General features: G+C 42.6%; 1 protein-coding gene across 1 annotated transcript in view; it reads left to right on the top strand.

Annotated features, from left to right (window-relative positions):
• Positions 1–22,632, top strand: part of CA10 (carbonic anhydrase 10) — a 281,812-nt gene that overhangs the window by 165,726 nt on the left and 93,454 nt on the right. The window contains exon 2 of the mRNA XM_069481166.1: positions 20,828–21,013. Coding sequence (XP_069337267.1) covers positions 20,828–21,013 — 186 coding nt within the window. The remainder of the gene's footprint in view (positions 1–20,827; positions 21,014–22,632) is intronic.

Genomic DNA, 22,632 nt, shown 5'->3' on the forward strand with positions numbered 1-22,632 from the left:
AACCTGTGTCCTGTAAGAAAACAATGGAGACTCTTAGATTTAGGAGGAAGCCTCCTAGATCTCCTGTCTAGCCTTCCTGTGCCAGATCCTCTAGCAGTTGGCCTAAAAAGTGCCCAGAGTAGCAATTCATGGCTTCAGACTAACAGAGCGACATCTACTTCTTAAGCACAAATGGACCCCCATATTTCATACACACTGCTGTTTGATCATCACCTGTGGGTGAACTGCGGCTTCCCTCCCATCATGGTACTTGTTGGCTTCTCTAATATCTCCGCTTTACCTGTTTGGGGCTGAGCAATCAGTTCTTGTGGATCAGCTGTTTCAGGATGCACCAGCGAATCCGCAGGAAGTAGGGGCACAGCCTACCCCTTCTGCACATCGCTGATGTCTACAAATTCTGCTAAACGGAGGTCAGGTTCTATCTCCATCCTGGAAATTTTCCTGAGCACCCCTTTCCCCACCCCCATCACCCTCAGATACACACACCCAGGGTGGGTCCCAGACCTCCTTTGCATATTGCACTAACACCCTTTGCAAACCTGTCATGGCCCTTAACGCTTTGTTATAGAAATACAGATTTACTGCTCAGTCCCTAGCAGCCTATGGAGATGCTTTCATCTTGTCATTTCTAGTCCCCACACTGCCTAGCACATTGAGATTGCTTAAGAAATGTTAGGTGAATGACCCAATGTGCCTAGTGGTGGCAAAACCCTTCCTTTAGCTCTCTCATGCCCCTAGCTTGGCATGGATCCTGGCTTGCGATCTCCAGGGAAGCTGTCCGCCCATTTTTTAAAAAAAATAAAAAAACTATGAACAGGCTAAATATTAGTCATCCCAACACTGTTTTCTCATTGAGTTGCCTTAACAAATGGCAAGAACAGATGGCATTGAAGACATGTTGTCGTTATACAAGTATGAAAATGTTATTTGTTTTTTTAACGTTTTTTAAAAAAGAACCTGCATATCACTGCAGACTATTTCAAGAGCAGCCCTGGAAAAAAACGGTGTGGGGAAGAAATACTGTACTTTGACTTTTTCCTTTTCGGTTTTGCCGTGTCATCAGTTTTCATCATCGGCCCTTCCCTTTCTGGAAATGGGGTGAACTCTCAAAATTGAGTTCTGAGACCAGCATGATTTTTTTTTTTTTTTGTCCTAGCAGGAAAAGGAGCATTAACACAGATTACACGACCACTGCGTGCCAGTACTTGCTTAAGTGACTTACAGTGTAGACTTACTGGGTTCAATTCATATTGCTTAATAAGCATAAACAAAATTTTACTGTAAAATTAAGGCAGCGGTGATGGAGAGAAGATAACTATCATCAGTTTGGATCTGATGTCATGCCAGGAACTGAAATTTAGAGTCAGGGACCCTGGCCTCATAAATGTCTCTCCCCGTGTAAGTACACGACATCCTGCTTGCAGAAAAGTCCCAGCCAGCAATTCTGGCTGGCTTGCCTTATTGAAAGTTGAGCACTAAGATCAATAGAGCAATATTTTATGAAATTCAATTTATCAGAAGATTTGACGTCTTAAAGATGATGGAATGTCTTATTTATTGGCAATCGTGGAAACTTCAGGAATGTTTGGCGCAGTGAATGCGAAGGCCCAAAGTTGATTTGAAATTTCCTGTCCTTGAAAGAAGACAATGATAGAGAGTTGCTTTGGAAAGCAGAATCTCAATCCCAAACCTTCGCAGCCATTGTACAAGCAAGCCAAGATCCCGAGCCGAAATGAAAGTGTCATGTGCAATGAGTTTTAAAAAACTGCTTCTACCAGAAGCAAAATGAAAAATGAACAAACAAGCAAAAAAAAACTAGCACATCTTTACATGGGGCCAGGCTACAAAAACTGTTAGCTTTAACCCCTACCCCAACCTTTTCCCAAATAAAGTTGCAGGAAAAAAAATCAGGTTAAAACTGAAAGTACTAAATGCAATGTGGTCTCCCAGCCTGAATTCTGGGAGGATATAGGAAAAGGATGTAAGTGGAAAAATAAAGTCTGTAGTTTGGTTGGTAGTGATGAAACAATGTTAATTGCTTAGCTGTGACAAATGTATGATGATTATATAACATGTCAACATTAGGGGAAGCTGCGTGAGGGATACACAGAATTCTCTATACTATCTTTGCCACTCTTGTATAAACCTAAAATTATTCCAAAATATAAAGTTTATTTTAAAAGGTTAAAAGGAGCAAATCCAGAAATCACTGAGGATAAGACATGAAATACTAAAAAGAATGTGAGATATGGAATTCACTCAAAGGCCTGAGTGGGAAACTCCTCTTCTATTATTAGCTGTGTCCCTATGACTAAGTTGTTAACCTCCCTGAGCCTCAGTTTTCTCATCTCTAAATTAAACAGGTATAATTAAACCCTCCTCATGCAATTATTAGAAAGATTAAATGATGCGACACATAAATTGAACTTGCAGTTAGCAAATGTTCAGTGCACAACAGTTGGATTTAGTCAAAGGCCAAAACAAGGTAAAAGTCAAAAATCAAAGAAGGGATTTTTTTAAAAAAGTGGAAAATCCCTGCCAAGGTACGTCCTGCCATTTCTGGACAACCAGGAGTTTTATTTCAAGGACGGGGCAAGCTAATGAGTATTGCCAGTCATTGCCTATCAGGGACCTCTGGCAGGAGGTTGAACTTAGCACAATCCATTTCTCACCTTAAGTAAACACTTCCTAATTAATGCATTACCATTTTGAGCCATATTATTCACAGAAAAAAATCTTTTTTTTTCACCAGTTTACTTCCAAGTTACCCAAATTAACAGCAACCTTACTTTCCTAGGTAAAGTCCATTATGGATAAGAATTGTTTCAAGGGAAAGAATCCTGATTCTGTTTATAACTTTTTATTATCTTTGGTGTTGGAGAAATGAATAAAAAAAAAAATAAGCAAACTACCATATTCATTGATCGCCCCACCTCCCTCCAAATAGATTGCCCAGCAAATTAAATGTCAGTTAAGGGAACCACAGCTCAGAGAAGGTAAGCAACCTGCCCAAAACCATGCAGGTAGAACTTGAACCTGACTCCAAGGGCTGTCCTTTCTCCTGCTGTGTTGCCAGTCCACTCAGTGGACTTGCCTGTCCACTGAAAAATGCCAGTGGAACCATCTTTCCCACCTGGTTCTTCCCTCCAGATCAGAGCTTCCCAGCATGGTTAGGTAACATGCTGGAGATCCATCAGCTCCCGCATGGAGACATGAAATTCATTTCCATCCATTTCTTTCTTTAAAACCAAATAGGTACCTTATGACTTTTGGGTGTGGATTATAGACTCAAGCAATTCCAGCAAGCCTGACTATAGGGGAGTCCTTGTCCTTAAGAACCATTGCCTTGTTCTTCTTATACCACCTGGGCAACCCTGAATCTGTATGAGTTCCCAGCACTATGTCTTGCCTCCAAGTCTGGGTCCTGAACCCTTTTGCTGCCCAGAACTCCTATTTTTCAATTGCATCCTGTTTGCCTCACCTTAAGGACCACCTGCCTTTTCAGGGTGGATTTCACACTTGGCACTGATTAGCTAGTAGGGATCTTGGCTTCTCTTTTCAGCTGTAACTCACTCATGGCTCTCAGATTCCCTACTCCTGAGTTTTCCAGATTTCCGTCTATGTGCCCTGAGCCATCTCAGCTCTCTGCACCCTACCCAAGTGCCCTTCCAGTTCCTGACATTCCTGCTAGATTGTCTACACCCAAGCCACACACACACCCCCCCAAACACAAAGAGCTGCCTGCCTTATAAGATCTCATTAGCATTAAATGCCAAGTTTCAGAAATAAGCAGCCTTCTTGGTTACAAGTAAATCAGAGATCGCTGCATTAATGCAGTAATGGAAATATAATGAAGGAATTTATTGTCCCTGAAAGACAATATCTGCCGCATGAATCCCGTGGGGTGTCTCCAGACAGTAAGTATAGCTCCACGCCTCTAATTCCTCTGGCCCATAATTATCTCAGGAGGAGCGTGACCCTGCAGTTCTCCCTATTAAAAGTATACTTCCTTACAAAATGAACTGTGCTTTATTGAATTGCATCATTTTGATCACTGGAAATTGACATATTGGGCTCATTAGCCAGGAAGTTGGATAGTTAATTTATGAGGTTTCTCAGAGCCCGTCCCAGACCACTCGTTGAGGGAGCTAAGCAGCCCACAATGAGACGGAAGAAAGTTACGCCGGCAGAGGTGCTTTATTTTTCTCTCATTATAGAGATAATAAACAGAAAACTTCCCTGGTGCAGATACTACTTTCCACCCCTCCCCCACACACACCCCAAAATGATTTTGCTTTAGTGCAACCAAATAACCATTTGATCGGCAAACAGTCTTATTCTGCTCATTAGCACCATTTTTCATTGAAAACGCTTCAGCTGCTGAGATGAAAGATGATCCGAGCCTTTGCCTTTATCTTTAATATTTAAAACTGTTCACGCAACCTTTTAAAAATCAAATATTGATGCTGCTACCTGTTGTTCTTCAAAGTGGAGCAATTATATTGCAGGCCCTTCCCGGCGAGCCTGCCTTTATTAGTAATGAGCATAGGGATGTTCGGGAGACACTTCTTTTCCTGTCTGTGGCCTCTGTCCCCTTCTGCCCAGGGCGGAAAGATGGGAAGAGCTTTTGGCTCTTTGTAAAGAAATATGCTGAGGCAGCCACTCGAAAGCACCTAGTGGGCGGGCTGGCAAGAAATACAGGGATGCAAGGAGCTTTCTCAAAGTAGATTCTGCAGAGTGGTACTGGCCCTTGCAGTTATACAGCCTCCTAGGCTCTCAGCCAGTCTGCCCACAGGAGGCCAGCTTCCTTCAGCCTCTGCAATCTAGATTCCCCGGGAAACAGCAGCGGTTCTGGGCAATGGGACGGTTCCACACTGCCCTCTAGTGACCGTGCTCAGAAGCTACATGCACCGTGCAGCCCTTGACCGCATTTGGCAATTCGCTGAGGACCTGCTTGCAGTGTGTCAGGGACCAGGGATATTGAGGTGAAGAAGACATACAGACAGCCTCTCCTCTAGGGCTGCAGTCCCCAAGCCCCGTCCCCGCTGTCTGTGGGAAAATTGTCTTCCATGAAACTTAGGAGGGAGGCGGGGCGCACAGCAGGATGTGAGCCGAGGGCTAGTGAGCAAAGCTTCATCTGTATTTACAGCTGCTCCCATTATCGCTCACATTATCATCTGAGCTCTGCCTCCTTCCCCACCCCCCGCCCCACACACACACCCAGTCCATGGAAAAATCATCTTCCGTGAAACGGGTGCCTGGTGGCAAAAAGGTTGGGGACCACTGCTGTAAGGATTCCTCCTAGTCCATGGAGGGGAAAAATATGGAGGCAGATAATTATAAAGCGATGTTTATGAGCTGTTACACGTGAGCAAGCTCAGAATGCCATGAAACTCAGGAAAGCATCATCACCAAGCTTGCGGGGTTTCCGAGAACTTGGAGGAGGTGGTCTTGAAGGATGAGAAAAGTAAAAGGAGATACAGCTGGAGGCCTGATTGTGAAGGGCCTGTTGTTACCACCACAGGATTGTGGGCGTGAGCACTTAGGAGACCATGATAAATGTTTCGTTGAGATACTATGTCTTGTCCGTTTTTAAGATGTACATTTCCTGTTCATGTTTGAACATTCTTTGGGACACTTCCTACAGACGCTGGTGTGTCATTTTATTTGTAGTAGTTTTTCTTTTCATGGTAGGACATAAAATCAGGGTGCATTTTTACAACCTAGGGCACCTGAGATTTGAAGAAACATGGTAAAAATAAGGGCTTAAATTGGGCTTGGGCTGGGGGACAGAGAGGAGGAGACCGCGTAAGATGAGGGGACAGAAGGAGATAAGGTCGTGGCTGTGGAGACAGAACAGGACAGAATGTAGAGGGTTTGAGGTGGTAGAATTGTTTAAAATTATTGAATGATCATGTCAGAGGTGAAGGAGGAGGAGAGAGGTTTCCTCTGCAGAGTGTGTGTGTGTAGTGTGTATGCTTAGAAACACTGGCGTAAACTAGTAAAAACAGGTTTTGCTGTGAGCATTTGAAGTTCATGGACAATAAAAGAGGTAGGGGGAATTGCATAATAGAAAGGCACCATGAAATCGCCTCATCAAACAGAAATCTGAGAGGTTTTTCAATGGACTAGCATGATGGACGTGGGGCAGGAGGGATGTTGAAGTGGATTGGATGATTTTTTTTTGACCCTCTGGGTCTGTGATTGTCTTCTGCGTATAGGATGCAGGAGCACAGCGTTGCCTTTAACTGGCTCTAATTCATCTCTAATTCTGTTCTCCTGGTATCAGCTGGATCCATTGTGCAAAGAACTTCAGAGCCACTCGATACTTTTGTCATGGATAAGATGGAAGGGTACCATTTGCTCTCCAGGCTGAATACCCAAAGAGCTGATTTTAGGATCGCTAGATAGTAACAAAGAACCCCTACCCCTGCAGCACACAGACCACTACCTTTCCTCAGTGGGCATTTCATTGTATTAAAGACACAAATGGGCTGATGTAACCATTACTTTGAAGCCATAAAATGGAAAGTCAGCTACATAAAACTGCGCCACATGTGTCTGAGATGTTGGTTATTGCGGTATGTATCATCTCACCCTTAAGGTAAAATTCTAGTTTGTACTGTTTAGCTACTTAATTGTGTTACTGGGCTTTTCTCGGTTGTTGATTTTTAGATTTTATTCCTATTAGCCAAACACTGGAGAAGAGGGCTGACAGGAGTGGGGTGGATCCGGGGAGGTGTGAGCATTACAGAGGAGGCGCCCTTGATATAGAAATGTAGCAAATCTAGAGAATCAGCGTAGTGGGGCAGAGCATACCATCAGGACATTATTTCTTAGGAAAAATGCCCTTTTAAAACATGATTTATTTCACTTTGTAGTGAAAAGAGTGCATTCAAAGATAGGCATTCAAATCCCCCCTCCCTTTCTTGCTAGCCATTTAACGTAGGCAAGATATTTAACTTCTTCGAGCCTGGTTTTCCTTATTCGTAACACAAAGTTAGTAATATTTCCCACCTCGCAGGTTTCAGTGGAAAGTAGACGAGATGATCTTTGTGAAGCACTAGCAAAGATCTGTCATACGCGGAGTGGGTGTCTGGCACCTGCTGTCACAGACACTCTGTGCACCCCTCCTGCAGGTTGCTCATGTTCCAGTCACTCCAGGATCGCTGGCCTCGTCCATGCTGCCATTCCCTTTGCATTCTTGTATTTTTCCCATCCCCTGGTGTTACTCCCTATTCTGGGTATCTCTGGATGCCCTCATCCAACCCATTCTCCAAGGCCCATTTCAAATGTCTGCTCTTCTGGGAAACGCCCCTGGTGCCTCTGGAGAGAAGTCATCTCTCCTCCTTAGTGCCAGTATCACAGCTCAGCAGGCAGTCCACGTGGCCTTTTCATGTATATCGTCTCAGACACTTACAGCTCTGTGACCCATTTACCCTCGCTGAGCCTCAGTTTCTTCATCAAATGGTGATGATAAAAATATCCGCTTCCTGGGGTAGTGGCAAGGATCCAGTTGCTAATGCATGCACAGTGGCAGGCATATAAAGCTCTGTAGATGGTAGTGATACTGATGTAGTAGTAGTAGTATATCTAGATGTGACCTCCAGCCAGAAAATGTAATTTCCTTGGTTGCTTGCTTCTAGAAAAGATGCATGCTGTTTCTAGAAATTGGTGCCTTTTCCCACGGTCGCACCTCACTTGTTAAGGGCTATGTAGTAAATGGCAGCAGTGGTGAATCCAATAACAAGTGCATCAGGGGTGGAGTCCTGTTTGGATTTTGGTTGTGAGTGTTATTTATTTATCAGCTTAAGACCCTAAGCCTAGCTTCCGGGGCATAGGAAACGTTCATTACACTTGCCGAGCGCCTGAGAAATGCAAAGTACGTGCAAACGGAACAGCAAATGCACAATCAGTAACTGACAAGACTAAGCGCGTTGATGAATGTAGAATAAATGACTGACCTGCAGGACGGGAACGGGGGCTGCGTAGTCTTGGGAGGAGGAAGAAGCAGTGTGATTGGAGCGCCTGAGAATGTCTCCCTGATCCCCCAACAAATACCTCTGTAAGCAAAAGGTTTCTCACTTTTATGTCATTTATCTTTTCAGTTTCTGCGTGATTTTCAGATTCAGCCAGCTTCTTAGGAGGAATATTAAGAGGTTCATAATTTAGATAATGAGACACATTATGTATTCCTAGTAAATATCACCAGGCCTTGCATTACTGAGTTTCAACATCAGTGGATTCTAACTGTCAACCAAGGTGACTGTCACTTAGCTGCTTCCGTGCCTGGTTGCCACATAAAACTTGCAATATGAATCACGTGCACGTATGCACACACACACACACACACACACACACAGAACTTCAAGAGATAGAGGGCTATCTGTCTATTTGGGTAGAAAAGAGTTGTAAGTTATTGGCACTCTATTCCTAATTTATTCCTAGAGGATTTAAGACTCCTTGGAGTCCGCTGTCCCCAGCAGCTGCCCGACTGGCCATTCTTGAATGTGCCCTCGGGAGGACAGATTGGAAAGGACGAGTGTCCAGGCTGCACCATCAATATGGCAGCCACTAACCGCATGTGGCTATTGAGTCCTTGAAATGTGCTGAGTTCGAATTGGGATGTGCTTTGAGTGTAAAATACACATTGAATTTCTAAGACTTATTATGAAAAAAAATGTGAAACATCTCATTCATAATTTTTACATCAATTACGTGTTACTATTTGGGATATATTGGGTTAAATGAAATATATTCTCCATGTTAATGTCACTGTTTTGTTTTTAATGTGGCTACTAGAAGATTTAAAATTGCGGATATCGCTTGCCTTCTCTTGCTCCTGGACAGCTGCTCTATGGGACAGGACCGCTACAGTGCTGCCCAGGTTGTACAATCTAATGTGATTGTCTACAGGGTCTCACTTTATTTTAAAAATCATTGCGTTTACTTTCAAAATTTGAACACTGCAAAAGGGCACCAAATGGAGAGTGTGATATCCTTGCGCCTCCTGTCCGTCCCTCCTGCAGGGTCGTCTCTTAGTGTTCTGTTCCAGAGACATGGAGAGGTGAGGGATGGTGCTCCCCAATGCCCCCACTGTGTCGTCCACTCTGTGCTCTCACACACCTGGCCTTATCTCACTTATCTGCGTCACCTGCTGACTACTGGGGGCATCTGACTGTGTCCTAAGGCAGCTCATGGTGAGCCAGAGTCCGTAGGGGCAGGGACACAAGGGGAGATAAATGTTGACTAATTAACTTGCATACAATGAAGTGATGAACCAGCAAAGGGACTTACTATCTAAATATCCCCCAAACATTTGCTAATTTCTAATTTCTTTGAAAAACTGTCATCAAGGATTCCAACATCTGACCAGTGGGCCCTGCGACACCCACACGGGGAATGTTAAGAAGGTGATCTGTGCACTGTGCCAGCGCCCGCCTGCCACTGTGTTGCACGGGCGCCCCTTAAAAGGCATTTTCCTCTTTGGAGATGAAATAACTGGAGATCGGGAGTTATTTGCCTAAAGCCCCGAGAATCAGGGATTGAATTAAATGACATTAAACTAGAAATAACCTTTCTAAGTCGAGTTTTAGTATGTTAATTAAAGCAGGCTAACCTTGAATTTACATAGCTTAGGGAAAAATGGTGGCCTGTAGATGAATAAATGTGTAGCCCACTATAGGTATTTAGAAAGAGCTTTAGTACTATATCTTTAAAATTATCAAAGCAATTCCTTAAGGCATGAAAGGAGGATGAAGAAAGGATAAAGAAAATTACTCTATATTACTGTTCTCCCGCACCCCGCCCCCGCCCGCATCAAAGATCTGTCAGACCCAGTTCAAACGAACATCAAGGGAAGCTTAAAAGAGGGAGACAGCAGATTCCAAAGACCCCCTGAGACCTACGGAGTCAAACTGGGGGGGCGGAGCTGGGGCCAGGCATTCAGATGATGCTCAAAGCAATATCTTGCTCATTTTCATTAAACAAATAAAAACAAGCATTGTTCAGGTGCTGGGGATACAGCAGGAATCAAAGAAGGTAAATTCAGTCATGCCCATATTATCCTTTAAACAAAACTTTTTAATATACAATATATATATCATATAGTATAAACATTAAAAAGTATGTTTATATTTTAAATATTGGGTATAAAATAAATATATACAAATATATGTAATATATGATGTAGTATGTATGACATATAGATATAAAATATGTTATATTTTATACATTAAATATAAACATATATAAAATATATGCTAAATAAATATGTTTGCTATATTAAAAGATATTTTAAAAATACACACACACACACACACACACACACACATTGCAAAGGAGTGTTCTCAACCCAGGCTTGATTTGGGCCAGCACAGGTGGGCCAAGGTGGGCTCCCAGCGCATGAAGGGAGCAGAGGAATAGGTGTTCCCATTGCAGGAAATACTGCTGGTCAGTCAGCTGGTACCATCTTGGTTCTGGTTGCTCTATCCAACGGGCACAGGAATCCAGCCACTCACTAGGGAATCAAAAAATTGAATCCAGGCAACCAGCAATGAGGAACTTGACAAGAACTCTATAGGCTTTCAACACACTTAGTGGGCTAAGATTTTGGTCCAGGTAAGGAAATTGGAAAACGAAACCAGAAGCCCAAACTGAGCTGTGGCCGTACTGACCAGGCCTGCTTGTTGAGGGTTGGGAGAAGCACAGTGAAGCAGTAGGAGACCCACTTTGCAATCAGACAGTCTCGTGTTCCATCTCTAGTTCTTGAACCCACTGGTCATGCGGCCCTGGGCAGGTCACAGCACCCTCTGTGTGCCAGTTATTTCATCTGGAAAATGGGGAGATCACGCCTCTCTTGCAGGTTTTGTGTAGAGATTTTAAATGTTCATACTCCATCTAAGCAGACACAGAAGACAGACTTCCAAATTTAAATTTTACTTAAAATATTGAATTATTAAAATCACAATATCAAACCAATAAAATCATTGGTTGGCAGTGGTGGCTCAGCATGAAAACAGTACGTGGGACTCAGACCTAGAAACCCATATACCAGGACTATAAGGGAAAAACTCATTCCAGATACTGCTTTCTGAGGGCAGAGGTTGGGAAGGCTGAGGTATAGGGAAGAACTTTAGTGCCAAGAACTACATGTGGCAAGAATATGTTCAACCTGATGCCAGCCACCAGCCCGTGGTCTCCTTACTCTTCAGCTCACACCAGGGTGGACCAGGCAACATCTTTCACACCTATTTCTGTTTTTCTTGTCACAACCACCAGCACCAGCCAAGTTCAAGAGATGCTTTGCTGTAATGGTGCTACCAAGCATCCCTATAGGGTTTGCAAACAAATCGTCCATTATTTGAAGAATCAGTATTTCCGTAAAAAGGTTCAATGTTTTTTTTAACAATAATGGGATTAATAAAATAGTGAGCAGCACATGGGATCATTTCATCCGGTTTTTCAATGTTGATTCCAAAATCCTAGTCTTTTCACAGAGAAAAAGTAGACTGACTCGGATGGGAAAGAGAAAGATTGGAGTAAACATACCATTGCTAAGGAAGAATCTTCTATCCTTCCTACAGGGTTAAGAGTGCTGGGTTAGATCCTGGAAGCACATCAACTTTCTCCCACCCAACTCCATCAGTGGCAACTCAAAGCAGATCACTCCAGTCTGGTTCTACTTTCTTCTAGATCCACATTTCAGCCACTTCCTTCCTGACAGCCCCAACCCACGAGCTCCAAATATTTCTCTTCTGCTTTCTTTCAAAGCTGTGTCAAAAAAAAAAAAAAGAAAAATAAATAAAAATCCTACTCCTAAAGCTCCACACCCTTTACCTGCATTCTCTCATCTAAACCTCTAATCTTTTCCATTTCTAATCATTCCTGTGGAAGCTACATAGCATAAAACATCTGGACAAACACTGGGAAGAGCTCACTCCCCAGATGCTTGGCATCACATAGTGGCATATCCAGATGCCATGTTGAATTTTTTCTGTTTTTCTATAGGTCATAGTATTCATGTATACACATACTTAGTATTACAATATTTCTAACACTGGGTCAGTATGCTTATGTACTCTCGGCATAAAATAATCTAAAGGAAGAACAAATGGATAAGAGGAAGGGGAGGTATGCGAGGAACAGAGTCAGTGGGTCGATTTCTATTCTTGGGTCTGCCACTCATTTGTGCAATCTTGGACAATTCACTCAACCTCTCTGTTCTCACTTTCCTGGTGTATTGACTAATAGGTTGGGCTTGATGATCTTTGAAGTCCTTTAGCTCTAGAATCCACACGACCCCAAGTTTGCCAATCCATGTATATGCTGTGCTTCAGTGAAGCCAATGATTCGACTCCAATCTTTTGAGCCACGTTGTTTTTTCTTGCAATGATGCCTCCAGAGTACACATGTGAGCAAGTAACACACTGGTTTCTTGCATTCAGTCTTTACAAATCAGCCCTTTGATACCTCGAGCTACTTTGCAGGAAACCAGACTAAGCAATATTTTAAAATCTCTTAGGCTCACTAATTACATTGCAAAGAAGACCTATTATATACCTCAGCAGAGTGGTCAGAGAAATATAATAGGAAACCTCAGTTGCAAAGAAAGGACACCTAATTTATGATGTGACTGGGGAACTTTCTTCACTAACACCTCCTGGCACTGAGTGGCCTTTCAACAGTATGGGCTCAGCCACCCAGTTGCTCAGCAAACACTACGAGAGACAGGTCTGACCCATTTCTGAACTCCCAACAAACAGGGACTATAATTGCCCCAGCTCCCCTGGGTTTAGAAACTCGCAGTAGTGTCCAGACCAGGTCTGGCCAAATTAAACCTGATCTGGCACATCTATGCAGACACCATTTTTTATTTTAATTATTTATTTATTTATTTTATTTCAGCTTATTATGGAGGATACAAAAGTTCAGGTTACATACGTTGCCCATGTACCGCCTGTCCCCCCAAGTCAAAGCTCCAGGAGTGTCCATTCCCCAGACAGTGCACATTGCACTCATCATGTAGGTATATACCCATCCCCTCCTCACATCCCCCCCTTCCCGAGTCAGCACCTTCAAGAGCAGACACCATTTTTTAAGTAAGAGTTAATCCCTAACCCCGGAAGTTTTTTATAAACTACATGGTTTCCCCAACATTCTTCCTATCAACTTCTGACTTCTTCTCTTTCAAGAGCTACAGAATTTGGAGTCAAACAGCCCTGGGCTGGAATTCTGGCTCTGCCAGTGTCTAACTGGGGAGCTTTAGGTGAAATCATTTAACCCCTTTAAGCCTCCATTTCTCCATACATACAACATAGATAATAGTGCTTTCCTCGCCTGGGCAGTGTGAGGATTAAATGAGATGATGTAAAGGTACCAAGTACATGACACAGAATACACCATAGTCATGTCGCTCTTGTGGATGCCGGGGGACGTCATCCACCCATGCATTTATAGTAACGTGTTTTTACAGTCACAGCAAAAGACAATCTGCTTAATAAGACTGTATACTAAAGGCAAGAATGCCAGCACTCCTGTTACCAGTGAACAGGGCCTGAGTGCCAGCGCCACGTAGAAAAATAAATAAATAAGACCATTAGTCGGTTTCTGAAATCTAGAGGGTGGCTGACAAATAGAGTGCAGCCTCTTTATGGTGGCTTTGAAGCTATTCTCTGAAACCCGGGGAGGACCATGAGCTTGGGATCATCAAGTCTCCTTCTTCGTATCCCCTGAATCTTTGAGTAGAATCCTTAGCCTATCTTTAGCTGGTTTCCTAATCTAAAAAGTGGCACAACATCTGACACACAGGCAACCCTCCAAATTTGTAGATGCCCTCCCCCTCCCTTTCCTAACCACTATGTCGAGAATGCTAGTAGCTTCTGTACAAATCACATAGCCGTCTCTCCCTTCTACACAATTGAAATTCTCTCTCCTCTCAGCTACTCCATTTGTAGTGCTACATTTCCATTTAAGCTGTAGGGAATTATTTTTCAGTTTATTAGAGAAGATTTGGGTCAGACGGCCTTGAGAGAGAATATAATGGAAACCTCACATAATCTCTGGGTTACATCAAACAAGTAACTACTTACTGAATCTTTTGGAATTTCTGAAGGTAAGGTTTACTCTAGCTTAGCTGTCTGCAATAAACATCAACCCTACCAGTGCCATCTCCATTAAGCCAAAAGGTCTTTGGCATATGTGTTTTGTGAACTGGGTCTTTTTAAAAAGACATGCCCCCTTCTTTGTTTTTGCATCTGGAAATAGGAAGTTATACAACACCTAAGACCCCAAACAAAAAAAGATTTTATACCAAAACAGCCTCTGAGGACCCATCTATACTCAAAAATAAACCTGTCTTGTTATGCACATGGCTTTTGACAAGTTAAATTGTTTCTTTACAATCATTGTATTATTCAAATGTGCATTATTGCAAACCAGCTCTCCTTCCGTATGACTGAGGCATAGAAAACAGTTTTTACATAGCTGAGTTTTTAAATTATATAGGAAATATAAAATATAGATAATATATCATATATGTATGTGTATATTATATATAATAGATACATGTGTATGCATATATTATGTATATAATGTATGTATACATATACTTGTATATACAGATATATGTTTATATCACGTATGTTACCCTGTTATGTGTGATATGAGCACAACTATTTGGATAAGAGCTATTTGAACAGATGTAATAAACAAACAAATGGGATTTGAAAGTAAGTGTGGCGGTTAATTTTATGTGTTAACCTGGCTGGGCCGTGGTGCCCAAATATTTGGTCAAACATTATTCTGGATGTTTCTGTGAGAGTGTTTTTGGATGAGGTCAACATTTAAATCAGTGGATTTTGAGTAAAGCAGATTGCCCTGCATAATGTGGATGGGCCTCCTCCAATCAGCTGAAGACCTGAAGAGCACAAAAAACTGATGTCCCGTGAACAGAAGGAAATTCTGCAGCAGAAAACCTTCAGACTCTCCTCCAGGTCTCCAGCCTGCAGGCCCGCCCTGCAAATTTGAACTTGCCAGCCTCCGTAATCACATGAGCCAATCTCTTAGAATAAATCTCTTTATATGTGTATATAAATCTCTTTATATGTGTATATATACATATATAAATACATGCATCCTATTACCATACAGGAATTACCTGTATGGTAATTCCAAACATCCTGAACTCCAAACCACTGTGAGGCTCCTATACCATCAACCCGCCTTTTGAAGAAAACACTGTAATATTGTATTGTTAGGTAATCAGCTGTGCGATCTAATAATTGCCTGTGATTAAAAGCACAGGCCAGAGATAGCTGAGGTCAAGTCCTGGCTCCCCACTGGGGGCTGTTTGCCTCTAGACATAGAAACCAGGTAAGGCAGGTATGCCCTGTGGGCAGCCTTCACTCCACGTGTGGGTTTAGTCTAATGTATTCGCAACAGAGAAGCAGCAAATGGTAGGGCTCTAAGAACCACAGCGCATTTGGTGATGGGTTTGGTGAGGGAGAAATTATGAGGATTAACAGAGGAAGTTCAGGTTCAGGACTTGGCATCCCCCTGACACCAAGTAAAGATTCAAACCAAGATGCCATCTGTGATGCACAGGATCATTGCTGACCTTCAAAGAAGGAAAATTCTCCTTACCTTAAAAATGCACTGACCAAATTTATTTCCCTCTAATACAGTAGCGTCACCAGAATGAAAGAGAAGATGAGCCCATTTGTAAGAGGCCCTGATGCCTCTTAGACCACTGCAATGCTCTGTGTTTGCTTTGTGAGGACATCCATTTTATAAAATGAATACACTGGGGGTAATTGTTTTGCTCTGCAAAAGAACATATTGATTTTAGACAGTCTCAAATTATCAAGAAAATGTTGATTGACATGCAACCTTAACGGGCATATTTGTGTAGCACTCCTTACCTGCTTTCCTCAGTACATGAAGTTCCAACCTGTCTCAAACCAGTACAAATGTCTGCAGGTGAGGAAACTGAGGGACTTCCTTGACCTTCAGGTTTCTCCAGGCCTCCTCCTGCGATGAACTTCAGCAGCCTAATGTTCAATTCCAATCTTCTATTTTCCTGAAAAAGAATCCTACTGCCTCTGGAGCTGCCTAAGACCTGCAACTACAGACCGAAGAAGAAATCAAAATCCCCGGCCTTTGTTTGCTCTGAAATGAGCAAAGACACTTGCGTTTGTTCACATCAAGATCTTTAGTTTCTTGGAATCAGAAAACCTGGGTTTGCCACCTGCTGCCATGCGATTCTGGATAAGTTACTAAACCATCACCAGCTTCCCCTTACTTCCCTCGTGGGTCAAATGGGCATCACACACATCTCTAGCCTCATTTCATAGTGCATTAAGGTAAAACAGAAAAAGGAGAACTATGGGGACTCAGGGACAACCTGGATGTCCCCTGTAGCTTCAACTTCTCCATTCAGCTCGGTTTCCTGGTCTGCATAATACAACTTTTACCAACATGCTGTGCACCAAAGCAGTTCATTGGAAACACAGTAATTAGCATTACAGATAAAATGACACTGTTGCAATGTTAATTACTATAGTGCAGATGTACCGTTAGATATCATACATAACATTGTCAAGCCTTTATTTTTAAATTAAAGTGCAACAAACCATACCCTGGCGACACAGCTTTTTTTTGATTAATACAAATTAATGTTATTTCGGTGTCTAGAAGAAGAAGGGTGGGGATAAGGGGGTGATGCATCTAATTATAAGAACACGTAGGAAAATGGTAGAAGGTATGGATTCCCCATAACTTCGTGCCCCCACTCAGGTCTCTCCATAATGGAGTGTGAACTCCATGAGGGCAGAGAGGGGGCCTGGTTTGGCTCACCATACCTTCCCCATCTCCTAGCACACAGCCAGGTGCATTGAATATTTTCTGAGTGACTGATTAAATGAAGGAATGAATGAATGAAGATGGAGCCATGTATGCAGAAGGGGTCTGGAAGGGGTGGGGGAGAACTGAAAGGCACAGCGTTTCATTCCTGCTTTTCCTAGTCTGGGATTTGTTTCATGGCCTTCAAATGATCTTGGATGCTCCTCATGTCTAGTGCTTTAAAATCTTAAATGAGAGGCCAGTGGATCATCGCAATGCAGAAGTCAGTTCAAGTTCTTCATTGTGATGTCTAGCAAGCAACGTTACACTCCATCAGGCTCTGGGAAGTGGGGAAGGAAGATCAATAAGAACCCTTCAACACTACCTAGGCATCCATGCACTAATAGCCAAAAATAAGGGAAGGAAGAGAATGATAAATGTTAGACCATTACATATGTTATTTAGCTAATTCTCACAACAACCTCATGAGGGAAATTTTTTTTAATTGTGGTAAAATACATATAACATGAAATTTACCATCTTAACCATTTTCAAGTGTACAGATCTGTGGTATTAAGTACGTTAACTATTGTACAGCCGTCACCATCATCCATCTCCAGAACGCTTTTCGTCTTGCAAAACTGAAACTTTATACTCAGTAAACACTAACTTTCCATTCCTCCCTCCCCAGTCCCTGGCAGTCACCATTCTACTCTCTGGCTCTATGATTTTAACTACTTTAGATACCGTGTATAAGTAGAATCCATTTGCATTTAAAGTAATTACCCATAAGAAGAGATTTACTTCTGTCATGTTGCTATTTGTTTTCGATATGCCATATAGTTTTTTTCCTCATTTTCATGGGGGAAATTTTGTTATCTCTATTTATAGTTAAGGAAACTGATGCTTCAGGAAATTAAGTGAACTACCCAAGGTCCCACGGCTAACAGGAGGCAGACTGGGAATCTTTTGGATCCAGTGCCCTGGATTCTTCCTCCTGCTGTGTGCCAGGGTGTTGTCCCAGTACTGGGAAAATGCAGACAAGCATATGACACGGTCCCTGCCTTGCTTCACTGAGCAACAGTTTTCTTGGTGACCTCAGACAAACACAGATGAAAGGATTTCTAAGTGTCGGGAAGCCCAAGATCCTTGCCCAATAGTACAGGGCATACGTGCTGTAAGAATTCAGAGCAAGTCCTTGTGCGCCACCTTGCGTGCCATAGATGCCCACGGATGTTACTGGATTGAATCCCTGGCCCTGTGCTTACTGTCACTTGAAAAGAATTACCGGGATCCACTGTGAGATCCACTCCCCATGGCACATGGGTGTGGCAACACATGGTAAATGCCGTCATAATGTGTGCATTATTTGACTCAAAATTTGCCTAATGAAATATCCCTGGATTAGTAAAAAGATTTATCCATAAGGATGTTTATTGTAGTTTTTTTTAACAATAGTGAAACAGTGAAAAGCGTATAAAGATTAAACAATGAGCTATATATTTTTACAATGGAATATTATGCAGCTATTTCAAAATGATATTGTAGAAGAATACTTAATGACAGAAATATTCATATGTTAGTGAAAATAATATATATAAAGTCATATACAGGCACATATATGTGTATGAAAAACATTTGTTTTATTTACACACACATATATATAAAATGATCTTGTAAAATATGGCTGTATATATAGTTATGAGTATGAAAACTATACATGCCAAAATGTTAGTGGTGGTTACTGGTTAATTGTGGAATTGAGCTACTCTGTATCTTTTGAACAATATATAATGCCAATATGTTATCTTAACAATTATACATGTATACATTTATTTGAGGCTGGAGAACAGGAGTGGATTCTTTGACAGGGACCATTTGATTGCAAGAAATACATAACTTGAGGGAAAAAAAGAAATTTATTGGTAAGGTATAAAGTATTTTGGAAGTACAGCTAAGGCCTCTGGAAAGAACCGGAAGGAGAAGATGCAAAGTTATCTGGAGCTCAAATATTACTTCTCTCTCTCTGTCTCTCTCTCTGTCTCTCTCAATGTGTGGTTTCCTCTGTCACTGTTGGCACATCTGCCTCCTCCTACTCTCTGTCTGGTCTAGCTTCCTGATGCTTAACAAGTGGATGGTCTGGGCGCCATGTGACCTTGCTGTTCAAGCACTCAACAGACACTATTCAGAGTTTCTGCCCAGAGTTTCTGTTGGTAGTTTTAGACTCACAGGAGAAAGCAGATGATAGACTTAGTGTGTATCAGTTCACTCTTGCCACATAACAAACCACCCCAAAATATAGGGACTTAATTGTTTAGCTCCAAGTCTATGGGTCAATGAGCAGCTCTTCTGGTCTGGACTGGACCAAGCTAAGCCGATCCTGGCTGGAACAGTCAGTTGGTGGATCAGCCATGGAGTGGCCAGTGTAGGGTGTTCTCTCCTGGGATGGCTGTCCTCACTGTGGTCTTGTCTTCCAGCGGGCCAGCACAGGCTTGTTTGCGTGGTAGTCTCAATATTTCAAGAAGGAATAAGGAAGCATGATGTCAAACTTGCAGGTCTACTCTTAGGACTAGCATGTTGCATCTACTACTTGTTATTGGCCAAAGCGATGAGGCCATCCCAACCTCGAAGGGTGGAGAAATAGACCCTCATGTGGATGAGAAAAACTACGAAGTCATATTCCTAGGAGTGCAGTTACAGGGAGGCAAAGAATTCTGGCCATTTTTGTAAACTACACATAATCTTTAGGGACCCAAGATGACACAGCCTCCGTCGAGTAGCTGCATCACATTTACCTTTACACATAGTGCCCTTGGTTAATGTAGCAGAGGAGGAGAGAGCCTGCAGAATGTATTGTTTCTGCCTGAAAGTGACATTTGTCATGACTTCTCACAGCACAGGGCCACCACCAGGCACATGGTCTCTGCCCTACAGTAAGGTGGCAGAAAAAATGAGTCACTAGAGTATTTGGTGAGCATTACTATCTCTGCTGTGGTGAGAAATCCATGAACCAAACTCATCACTCTCAACGTCAGTGTCAGAAAGGTGGAGGGTCTGGTAAAGGCCAGCGCTACGGGAGAAATACATGAAAACCAGGTCTCGTGAAGGTATCAGAAGTCACGTGAAGCTCTTAAGGAATCTCTAGGGCAAAAGGCTTAGCACAAAGGAGGCAGAGTAAGCAGGAAGGAAACCCAATCAGCTCAGTATCCAGTAACCCAGAAGCCTTCCATGCAGGCTCGTTCAAAATTTCCCTTCAGCTCCGGCTCCTACTCCCAGAACTAAGTCAACCCAGGAGAATAAGGAAGTAGAGTCCCAGGCGGGAACAAGGGCTCTAGATCAATTGTTGAGAAGTATAAGATCATAATCAGGAAAATGAAGCTGAACATCAAGTCCAAAAAGAAAAGAAATAAGAAAGAGGAGTGCCAAGCAGTAAGATTAGCAGTTTGGAGGGGCTGAAGCAAGATGGAATCAGGAATGAGCAGTAAGCCTGGGAACCCATGAAGCTGGAGCTTGAACAAATCTCCTTAGTTTAGCCCTGAGGCCACAAGCTGTCACCTGCTTTGGCTTCTTTGTCACATTTGGCCTTCTCAGCATCTCACCCCTGCTAACTGCTTTCTCCAGTTTCTCACACCTGAGATGTTGAACTCAGGTATGCAGTATGTCTGCATTTCAAATACTTATGATAAGAGGTAGAAGTTAACTTTGTGTAAGGTGCAATGTACAAAATATTCGCAGTTGGTGAAAAGTCTCCTTTGAGGTCTTACCTCAAATTGCTAAATGATAATGTGGTTTATACCTCACAGAAAGTATCACAGAAGCCAGGCAGGGCAGGAATGCCCTCTGGGGAGGCTGCCACTCCTGACTCCATGTGTGGACTTAGCCTAGTATCGTCCCATCACAAGGAAGCAGAAGGCATCGTATGCGCCATGCTGGGTTTGGGATGGAATGGAAGGAGAGCCTTGCTTGACTTGCTGCGATTGCCTTGCAGGTCAGTGGGACCATGTACAACACTGGAAGACACGTATCCCTCCGCCTGGACAAGGAACACTTGGTCAACATATCAGGAGGGCCCATGACATACAGCCACCGGCTGGAGGAGATCCGGTTACACTTTGGAAGTGAGGACAGCCAAGGGTCGGAGCACCTCCTCAATGGACAGGCCTTCTCTGGGGAGGTATGTGGCTTTGTCAAAATACTACGGTGAAGTGTCAACTTATAAGATTTGGTACCTGTTTATATCCAAAGATGGAGAGATTCTCTTGAATCTGTGAAATGGGAAGGTCCATGCCTGCTTTCTCCATGTGTCTTTATAGCTTGACATGGAAGTTGACAATAAGCTTCCAGTATTGACCAGGAAAGGCTGCAGTGAAACTGGCTATTTCCTTCTGAGAGGTTGGTGCAGGTCTCTTGGGACTCATGCCCTATGAGCATTATTTCAACCTCAAACCCTCCCCTTTCACGTACATCTTTACTTAGATCTGTCTGGGTGATCAGCCTCTCATGGGCCAGATATGACAGCATAGATTCCATAGTTTTCCTTCTAGTAGAATGCGTCTTGTTTGCACAAAAATATAACATACTGTGAAGTAAATGTCAGGCAGCCGAATAGTTTGCCTGAGTTTCCACGAAATGGAAATGTCATCGTGTGCCACCATTAATGGTGAGTGTCACTCTGTGCCACCATCAACCCAGATGGAACTGAGGCCACAGCAGTGAGCCCAACTACAATTTCAATTATGGGATGAGAGCTACAGTTTAAACAGTTGTCATCTGTGGTGTGACACTTGACAAGCAGGGTGTGGTTCGTTTGACCTGTTTTACCTCCATTTCACTTGAGGGTGTTTATCACCTAGGGATCAGGGTCCTTATATGCTAAAGACCCTGTAACCAGGTTTCTGCTTAAGAGTCCTGAGTAACGGATGCCAGGAAGGCTTTGAAACTACCGAAGTATGTACCGCATATGGTCTTTTTATTTTCTTTAAATCAAGATCACGTTTAAACTTGGCCTTGTTTTTAATATGTTAAGACCATACACTGAGAAATAGAGCCACAACCTTAATGAGTCCAGTGGCCAGATTTTAATGTGTGTTCAAAATGCATCACTAGGCATTCAGCTAGTTATTAGGGAAACAGAGATTTGAAAAAAAAAAGAACTACCACAGAGGAGTTCAAAAGAGTGCTATATTCAAATCATTAAAGTATAATGTCATGCTGTAATGGCCACGTACAAAGGTCCTGACAAACTCAAAGGAAGATGTGACAAATTTTGCTTGAAGGGGTCACGAGAAGCTTCACAGAGGAGGTGGCCTTTGAACTGGGCTATGAAGAGAAGCAATGAAGAACAATTTTAGGGGCATCAACTTTGGAGTCAAAGGACCGGAGTTTGTAGCTCCCGCTTTGATATACACTATGTGATCTTAGGATGTTACAGTTTAGATACCTCACAAGGTTATTTTAAAAATTAAATGTGATTTCAATGTAAGCAACACTGGAGATACTCAGTGATTGATAGATGATGAAGATAAAGCAGGAAATGAGAAATAGCATGAGCAAAGGTCCCGAGCATATCAGGACAGTGTGTACTGGGGAAGCTGCATGTAGATTTCATCTAGCATTTGGTCTGTGATCTATTAGTAATGGCTGCATAGACAATGGGGTTGAGCAGTCCTGTGAGTCTCCCTCCTGGATCCATGGGAAAAAAATGCTGGATTGATTAGGGATGTCTGCCAAAGACGCTGTAATGGAAAGCTTCCAAGAGTTGCATATTCTGAACTACAGTAGAGCAAGAAATAC

The sequence above is a fragment of the Eulemur rufifrons genome, chromosome 9 (assembly GCF_041146395.1).
Source record: "Eulemur rufifrons isolate Redbay chromosome 9, OSU_ERuf_1, whole genome shotgun sequence".
In the NCBI taxonomy this organism is placed as follows: Eukaryota; Metazoa; Chordata; class Mammalia; order Primates; family Lemuridae; genus Eulemur; species Eulemur rufifrons.